The 9475-nt window shown below is 40.9% G+C and overlaps 1 protein-coding gene across 2 annotated transcripts; it reads right to left on the bottom strand.

The window, feature by feature from the left end:
• Window positions 1-299: 299 nt before the first annotated feature.
• LOC306863078 (leukocyte elastase inhibitor-like) lies at window positions 300-4845 on the bottom strand. Of its 2 annotated transcripts, none has more exons than XM_079406249.1 (7): window positions 4687-4845; window positions 3991-4167; window positions 2547-2687; window positions 2247-2364; window positions 1931-2073; window positions 1069-1236; window positions 300-993 (listed from the first exon to the last, which is right to left on the bottom strand). In XM_079406249.1, exons 2-7 carry the CDS (start codon window positions 4156-4158, stop codon window positions 589-591), a joined length of 1143 nt encoding a protein of 380 aa, XP_079262375.1. In that variant the 5' UTR covers window positions 4159-4167; window positions 4687-4845; the 3' UTR covers window positions 300-588. The 2 variants fall into 2 exon arrangements, with proteins under 2 accessions (XP_079262375.1, XP_079262376.1); XM_079406250.1 differs by lacking the exon at window positions 4687-4845 and adding an exon at window positions 4331-4362 and having other exon boundaries at window positions 307-993.
• Between the last annotated feature and the right edge of the window lie 4630 nt (window positions 4846-9475).

Genomic DNA, 9475 nt, shown 5'->3' with positions numbered 1-9475 from the left:
AGACCATTTCAGTGATTATAACGGGAACTTCTGTGAGAACACTGAACTCAACCCCACTGAATGATCTTTCACTCACATTATAGGACAGATGAGAATTTCCATCTATTATCTTTCTTGAATAAGTAATTTACAGGTCTTCTGAAGACATAAGTACTTCAATTTTTTTACATTAATGTTAAACATTTTATAGTTATTTCTACTTGCCACAAACAGCACTTACTCGTGTTTGCTTCATGACTCACTTGACAATGAGCCCCTAAATCAGATTCTTTTTAAAACTACATCTATTACAATAAAATAAAGATTCAAGCTGAACACAGGTTTCATTTTATTTCTGAACAGTTGCAAGTTGTTTATTCATAATTCTGCATGCACCTGTACAGTAAATGCATAAACGCTCTGGATTTGACTCCAGATGACAGAGGAAACAACACAGGCACTCAGGAATAAAGGCAGTAAAGCACAGGTCAAAGTGGACTTTGAAAGCGCACAGATCTGAACCCTGACCCTCATCTACTGGTATTATGACTCCTAAACGGCTCAAACCTGTCAGAATCCTGTGCGGCTGAGTGGTGGAGCGCCGAGAGCTCAAGGAGAGCAGACGCGACCGTAGAACAGAATGCTCTTGGAGGGATTGTGGCGTATGAAGAAGAGGAACGGGTGATCGGCGTGAAAGCGCTCTGGACGCATCAGGCAGCGCATCATCATGACGGCACCGGTGGCTGCAGCGGCCTCCGTGCCCTCCTCGTTCACTTCAACAAAGGACTTATGCACCACCTTAGACAGCACCAGATCGTTGTTCGGGGACAGGCTGGAGAAATCAGCTCTCTGCGAGTCAAACGCATCCACCATTCCCAGGCTGACCAAGAGAGCCTTCATGTCATAGGTTTCCTCCATTCTGAATCTGGGCAGAGACACTTCCACTTCCAGAAGATCCATCATGTCGGGTCGGGTCCACTCCACAAAGTTCTCGTAGGTCAGCGCGCTCTCCAGCTGGACAAGAGAGATGTGTTAATGTCGTTTAAGCAGAAGACTTGTCGTAATAAAAACTAACTGCAGGTGTCTCACCTTCTGCAGGCCGGTGGTGTCATCCTCCATGGCGTTGGGAAGCATGATCAGCATACTGAGGTCTTTCCCAGCATACGGCAGCTCCAGAATCTGACAGTTCATATCAGGAATGAAGACCAGAGGAAACTTGGCCTTCTGGAACATCATCTTCACCGGCTTCGATTCATTCTGTCAACCATCAATGGAAATGCGTCACAGTAATGCTCACTCACATCACATGACACTGCTGCACAAATCATCAAGAAAACATCAGGAATATTAAACATTCCATGAAGAAGAGAAGAAAACACTAGACATATTATCTGGCAGCTGAAAGAAACTCTAGCTGCAGTCTGTCCTTCATCTGCGAAACGCATGTCAATAGAAAGAAGTCAAAACCAACAGCATCTTCACTCCCTGTCATCAGAAATGAGATTCATGACAACTACAACTAAAACAAGACAAAAGGAACAGATTCTGCCCCTTCTAACCATATCTCTAGGTGCTCTGGAAACGCCTGACCCATTTCAGTACTACTGAACTCATGCCACACAGTCAGTTAATTATTCATTATTATATTTATTGAATTTGAAGTATTTGAGGACTGCTGACCACTTATTTCAAATATTTCTAAGTTGAATATCAGCCATTACCAAGTCAAATTTTTCACAAGGCAAGTTCATTTATGTTGCACAAAACGTTTATTCAGAATTTTTTTTTTTAGATATAATAGATATAGATAACATAAATAGACATAAGAACAAGCAAAGCAAAATAAATGTTTGCATTTATAAATGGATTAAATTTAATAAAAGCAAAGGCCACAAACTGAAACAAGAGAATGCAGTGCGCACTAAGAGTAAAAGCCCTTGTGAAATCTCACCTTGTTGATCTTGAACTGCTGCTCTTTGGTGTGTTCCTCTTTGAACTTCCGCTCCCAGCTGCCTTTGAAGTAGATGGCGTTCACCAGCACCAGTCTGGTCAGCGAATCCACATCGCCCTCGGCCAGCAGATCCTTGATCTTCTCTGTGATTACAAACGACATTCAAACTGACACGGCAGGAATTTCTCTGATCAAGTGAGTTTATTATTAGTGATACAGCACATAATCAATCGATAAAGCGACATCACAGTAATGACAGGAAAGATTGTTTTGCTTTATCTTCCTAATATAACATTATTTTAAGAGGTTTTTGCACCTTGTGTCTGTTTCTCCACCCAGGTGTTGATGTTGAGACGAGCCGTGTCTGCATTACTAATGAAGTCCACTGTCTCCAGTTCAGCCTCATACAGTGTTTTTGTGTCACTAAGAAATTTCTGTAACAACCAAGAGAAGAAATACTGACATATTTGTAGCAAAGATATTTTATTTTTTCTTCATTATTCACGTATTGTTAAAATTTGATCGAGGAGATATTTAGCAGACATTCAAGCATGACAAGAACAGCATTGGTCTCAGGAGCACGTGCTCTCTCTTTGTGTGAATAAACTAAGCTCACCTCGATGAACGAGTACGACCGCTCTCCATAGAGCCGACTGGCCAGACTCAGCGCGTACGGAGCTCCAGCTCTGTTGATCTCGCTCAGGAGTTTGGTGAAGCCAGCATGGATTTCACCCTCGGCTTCAGGAAAATGCAAAGTCTGGAGACAAACAGTCAATGACAGGCTGGTAGTGAACAAACATCTGATCCTAAACCCTAACCCTCTTCATCTGCCATGTAAAACATAAGCAGTTAAAAACAGTTGTCTTTCACAAGTCTTCATTGAGAAGTTACATTCAACTCTGCTTCTAACCCTTTCACGAAAAGTACAATGTTTAACCAACTGGACTATTCTTTAAAAGAAACGCTGAGCAGAGGAAAGACACCAAATCTAACAAAGAAGATAAAGATGACGCACCTTCCGCTTTCAGTCATTATTAGTCACCCGCCACCAAAAGATAAGCCACAACCACATGTGTGTGCAATCCTGTTATAGCTATGGAGATGCCCTTTGACCCTCGGAGCATTATGATGACATTCATTTCCATTTATTAAACCAAAGGGTTAACCATCTGGACAACCACTAACATGCTTCAGTTCCAGTTTGAAAGGTTTCAGATTACTTTATGAAACAGCAGAAGAAGCTGACATATTAAACAAATCAATCTCATTATAAACAGAGCGGTGTCTGAAATCTGTGTCAAATACAGTGCATTATATCAGTGCGAGCTCATCGTTTTCACTGAAGATGTGATAAGTACACTTGATTGGCTCAATGACACTCTCTCCTCTCCACCTGTAGCTAGTGTGTGGTGAGCGCACTGGTGCCGTTGTGCTGTGGCTGCCGTCACATCATCCAAGTGGATGCTGCACACTGGTGGTGGTTGAGGAGAAACCCCCCCCCCCCCCCCACATGATTGTAAAGCGCTTTGGGTGTACAGCAATACACAATAAAGCGCTATATAAATGCATCATTCATTCATAAGCATTATTTAATGAAAATCTTTTAACCATTTAAACTAATGACTTCGATTATCATTCTGTCAAACCAAAAGCAAATAAATTCATGCAAACTGCTTTTGACGTTATGATTGCCTTTACAAACCCTGTACTGATGATAACAGATCATTTCACAAGAGTTTATGGGCTTGTTCTGAGACAGAGTCGTGAAGAGTTCATCGTCATTGAGTCAAGGTACAGAATGAGACACACCCGAGACTCGGTGAGCAAACAGAACCGTCACGTAACCAGCAGCAAGAAATACTCTGTGAAGTGATTTAGAAATGCATTTCAACACGCACAATCATGCATACACTAAATTAAAACATGTTGGTGTCTTTGCTCTCTCTGTACTGTTAGGAAGTATTTATTATTCTGTGTGAACTGTTCCATTTAGATAAAGACTGGATGCACAGGGGAACTTTATGACTATTTAATCCCAAATAAAGCAGTTTGGGACTGACCCGGGACATCTGAGTTGCCGTGTTTCCTCCGGCTCCGAGCGACAGCATCGAGAGAGCCGCGGAGATGCTGAGAGGAGAATAGAAGACATTCGCGGACGCGTTTCCTTCAGAGATCTTCTGGAAGAGACTGAGAGAAAAGCGCGTGTGCGCCGCAGACAGATGCTCCATTCCGACACACTGAACACAAACAGACATATTTACAGACCTTTACATCAACTTCGCAATCAATACGAATAAAAACATTTGGAATAATACTAAATACACGTGCAGACAAGATCCATTTCAAATATAACACGTTATATTTCAACTTTCACGGTTGTTTGAGTTTCATTTCATGTACTTTAACTTCCTGATTGTCCGGCCGCGCATCGCTCTCTCATCCCATTGGACAAAAGACCAGCACAAACGACTGTGATTGGCTCCCTTTGACCAAACTACACCCAGAACATCTTGACGCATAAATACATGACTGGAGGCGACAAGAAACATCGCGCTTTTGCTGAAAAAGTGACTTTAGATGTTTACGTTTATCGTTGACAAAAACAAAAAGCATCGAAACGCGTCATTAACGTTTACATGAACTATCTTTCTATTTCAGCGTGTTGTTCTGTATAAGCTTTAGAGGCTCGTATTCATTAATAACTGTCAAAATACTTTGCTTAATTCTCTCGGTGATCTGAATCATTAGTTACTTACGTGCTGTAAAACTGATCTTCAGCTACAGGAGCTTCCGCAGTGAATGAATCGCCGGAGTGACCGAGTTTATATGAGCAGCAGACACACCCTCATCAACACACACACACACACACACCCTCATCAACACACACACACACACACCCTCATCAACACGCACACGCACGCGCACACACACACACACGTTGGTTTTTGTGGTTTATGGGGACTCTCCATAGGCGTAATGGTTTTTATACTGAACAAACTGTGTGTGCTATTGCCCTACACCAACCCTACACCTAAACTTAGCCCTCACAGGAGACTTTGTGCATTTTTAGATTTTCAAAAAAACACCATTTAGTATGTTTTTTAAGCCTTTTGAATTACGGGGACATAGGCAGTGTCCTCATAAACCACCTTCATATTGTGATACCTCTGTCATACCCATGTCATTATACACATTTGTGTCCTCATAAACCACATAAACATGCACACACACACACACACACTCACCTTCATGAACACACACAGGGTTTGTTCGCTCAGTTGTGTAATCGCTCTTTTAGGTTTTCAAGTTCGACTAGAGTTTCGGTGCATGTGTTGAGCTCAGTCAGTCACTATCAGAAAGCACACACATTCAGTCAGTGCAGATTGACTGACACGACCTCATCAGCTCTGATGAAAGCACACAATAAGTCTTCATCACAAGACTCAGGGAGTAGACTGATGGCAATTTCATTTTTATTGAACAAATTATGCATATAAAAGCTGGAGACGTCTGTCTGTGTATAACCAGAATGCCTAGTTTTTCAGGCAAGTTGGTTTCGTGTTTGTTTTGAACATATAATAACTAGGACTAGTTCTGAATAGCATTATTGTCCATTTATAAATCTATTTCTACTGTTCATTTATAAATACCTTCTTTCTTTGAAAACTAAAATAACCGTTTCTAAACAGCAAATAAATGTCATAAGCAAGGTGTAAGAAAGCATTTTCTGTCATCGGCAAGTTAGAGGTGATCGTCAGTATTTCCTAAAGTGCCTTAGACTTGTTTTCATAAAGCAGCATCAGTCCTCAGCTCTTCTTTAGAAAAGAAACACAGTATTACGTACAGTACATATGAAAGAATGTTGGCATGAAAATATGAAGACTCGCACAGAACGCCTGGCGAAGAGTCTCAATCTGCCGTGATTAGAGCTTCAGGGCAGAATGTATTTTTGTTGAAAGACACCTGCAAAGAAAGTAAAAGATATTATTGTAAAAGATAAAATTAATCTGAATAAGGGTTAACCAATGATGCCATCAGAATGTTCTTCACCGAAACACTTGAGGTAAACATGATCTAAACATGATTAAACCTGGATCAATTCACATGCATTGCCATGCTGCTTCTCCACGGCAAACTTTCTTACCAGATCTGTTACATATGTATTTTCTCTTTTGAAAAATTTGGTGCAAAACTGTTATTCATATAGTGAATACATCATAGAAACTAGGGATACACTGGTATCATATTTATTATTATTTTTGTCATTATTATTATTATATTCAGTATTTCAACATGAATGGTTATTCTTCATTACAGGCGTCCCATTACTACTATGTTGAGTTGCATTGATGTGTGGTTGTTTGCAGTCCCGCACGTAGTGATCGAGTCTGAATATCAGCTCATCTGGAGTCATGTGACTGACTGTCCATATCTGTTCACAGAGAGACAGCCTTAAATCACTAGAAACATCCACATCGTCCACAGAGCACTGTCCACACTTTCTCAAACTTTCACACACAAGGAGAAACCCACAGATGAAATAAAAAAGAATAAATATGAAATATAATGAATAAATATAAATTAATGTCGGGACACTCCAAAAACCAAACGCTGAGGGAATCACACACAACATTATCATCGCTACAGTCACAGAAGCTAATTTTCCACATACGCTTAGAGTCTGTTCACATAGAACGCACAAAAGATAATTCATTATCAGCAATATTATCAGTCCAATTGCACTAACACTATTGAATGAGAAGAACACCTGAACTGATTTAAAAAGAATAATGACACTATTATCTTAAGTAGAGCTGACTTACACACATCCCTACAACACACACACACACACAAGCCTTAAAAACTGCTAGATCTGATTACTTTTCGTCTCTTTTAGAAGAAATCAAACACAACCCCAAGTATTTATTTAATACAGAGGCTAAATTAACAAAAAAATATAACATCAGCAGGTGCAGACATTACCCAGCAGCACAGTAGTAATGACTTTATGAACTACTTTACTTCCAAGATGAAAACTATTAGAGATAAAATTGTAACCATGCAGCTGTCAGCCACAGTATCACATCAGATAGTGCACTATAGATCCCCTGAGGAACAATTCCACTCATTCTCTTCTATTGGAAATGAAGAATTGTATAAACTTGTTAAATCATCTAAACCAACAACCTGTATTTTAGACCCTGTTCCATCTAAGCTCCTGAAAGAGGTGCTTCCAGAAGTAATAGATCCTCTTCTGAATATTATTAATAATAATAAAGTGAAGTGACATACTGCCAAGTATGGTGACTCATACACGGAATTCGTGATTGCATTTAACCCATCCAACGTGCACACACACACCGTGAACACACACCCGGAGCAGATTAACTCATCATTATCATTAGGATATGTCCCAAAAACCTTCAAACTGGCTGTTATTAAGCCTCTCATTAAAAAAACACAACTTGACCCCAAAGAATTAATTCATTACAGACTCGATGTCTCCCTTTTCAGTCAAAGATATTAGAAAAGGTAGTATCATCACAACTATGTTCCTTCTTAGAGAAAAAGGATATATGTGAGGATTTCCAGTCAGGTTTTAGACCATATTATAGTACTGAGACTGCTCTCATTAGAGTTACAAACGACCTGTTTCTATCATCTGATCGTGGTTCTATCTCTCTATTAGTGCTACTGGATGTTAGCGCCGCGTTTGGCACTATCGACCACAACATTCTTTTAAATAGACTAGAAAATGATGTTGCATTAGAGGAATGATTCAAATCGTACTTATCTGACCGCCATCAATTTGTGGCAGTAAATGAAGAGGTATTGAAGATTCAAGATTCAAGATTTTTATTTGTCACATACACAATTATACAGAGTATAACCAGCAGTGAAATGTAAGTCAGGTCCGCTCCAAGGACAGTGCAATTATATAGAATACAAGTGTTAAGAAAAAGAAAAGTAGAAAAAAATAAAAGAATAAAATAAAAGATAAAAAAATATAAATATAAATGTGCAGGTCAGTATGTTGTTGACAAATAGTAATATAACAGGAATGTGCAAAAAAGTTGCACAGAGTATTTAAATAGCAGCAATATGAGGTAGAAAAAATTATTAATAGCTTATTGATTTAGTGATATTAATATGGAGTCATGTGATGTTATGACAGAGTTAGAGTTTAGGAGCCTGATGGCCTGGGGGAAGAAGCTCCTCCTAAGTCTCTCAGTTTTTGCCATCAGGCTACGGAAGCGCTTACCAGATGGAAGCAAAGTGAATAGACGGTTACCAGGGTGATTTGAGTCCTTGATTTTAACAGCTCTATTTTTGCAGCGTTTGAGGTAGATGTCCTGCAGAGAGGGGAGAGCAGACCCTGAGATGCGCTCAGCTAAGCGCACAACTCTCTGTAGTGCTTTGCAGTCCTGATTGGATCTGTTTCCATACCACATTGAGAGTCAATACACTTTCTATGGTCCCTGAATAGAAAGTTTTCAGGATTGCTGGTGAGACCCTGAATTTCCTTAGCTGTCGCAGATGGTACAGTCTTTGCCTGGCTTTCTTAACCTGTGTTTGGATGTGTGTAGTCCAAGTCAGGTTCTCGGAGATGTTTACACCGAGGTACTTGAAGCTACTCACCCTCTCCACAGGGGTCCCACTGATCCTGAGAGGAGAGTAGGGCTGCTGCTGTCTCTTCCTAAAGTCCATGATCAGCTCTTTAGTTTTGCTCACATTCAGAGAGAGACAGTTGTCCTGGCACCATGATGTGAGTCTCTCTACCTCATCCAAGTATGCGGTCTCATCGTTGTTGGAGATGAGGCCCAGAACCACAGTTTCATCAGCGAATTTGATAATAGATGTGGAGCTGTGAGAGGACACGCAGTCATGTGTGTAGAGAGGCTCCTATGTTCAGGGTGATGGAATTTGAGGTGAACTGGCCAACTTTCACCACTTGAGGTCTGCCGGTGAGGAAGTCTTGAATCCAGTCACAGAGTGAGGAGTTTAGGCCGAGGTCTGTGGGTTTAGAAGCCAGCTTGATGGGGACTATAGTGTTGAAAGCTGAGCTATAGTCAATGAATAGCAGCCTTACACAATTCCCATTGTTGCTGTCCAAGTGTGTGAGGGAAGAGTGGAGGACGTGAGAGATGGCATCGTCCGTAGATCTGTTTGGGCGATAGGCAAACTGAAGAGGGTCCAAAGTATCAGGGATGGAGGAGCAGATGTGGCTCTTTACAAGTCTCTCAAAAACCTTCATGACTATAGATGTGAGGGCAACTGGGCGATAGTCATTCAGGCAAGAGGGTTTATTGTTCTTAGGCACAGGGATTATTACAGATTTTTTAAATGAGGTGGGGACCACGGAGGTAGCAAGGGACTCATTAAAGATAGACGTGAACAAACCAGCGAGCTGATCGGCGCAGGACCTCACAATACGGCCGGTTATCCCATCAGGTCCGGCTGCTTTCCTGACTTTCACTTCCTTTAGCGCCCTCCGAACCTCATCCTCCGACACGGTGATTACAGGATCATCGCTGCTCTGCCTGC

This window comes from Barbus barbus, assembly GCF_936440315.1.
Source record: "Barbus barbus genome assembly, chromosome: 44".
In the NCBI taxonomy this organism is placed as follows: Eukaryota; Metazoa; Chordata; class Actinopteri; order Cypriniformes; family Cyprinidae; genus Barbus; species Barbus barbus.
This window is presented reverse-complemented; position numbering and strand designations above follow the sequence as displayed.

Excerpts from the sequence above, each read along its gene's own strand:
- LOC306863078 (XM_079406249.1), bottom strand. The coding sequence starts at position 4,158 with ATGGAGCATCTGTCTGCGGCGCACACGCGCTTTTCTCTCAGTCTCTTC. Across the intron at positions 2,074-2,246 it reads GGTGGAGAAACAGACACAAG|AGAAGATCAAGGATCTGCTG; the intron begins GTGCAAAAACCT and ends TTGTAATCACAG. Across the intron at positions 1,237-1,930 it reads AGCAGTTCAAGATCAACAAG|AATGAATCGAAGCCGGTGAA; the intron begins GTGAGATTTCAC and ends GATGGTTGACAG.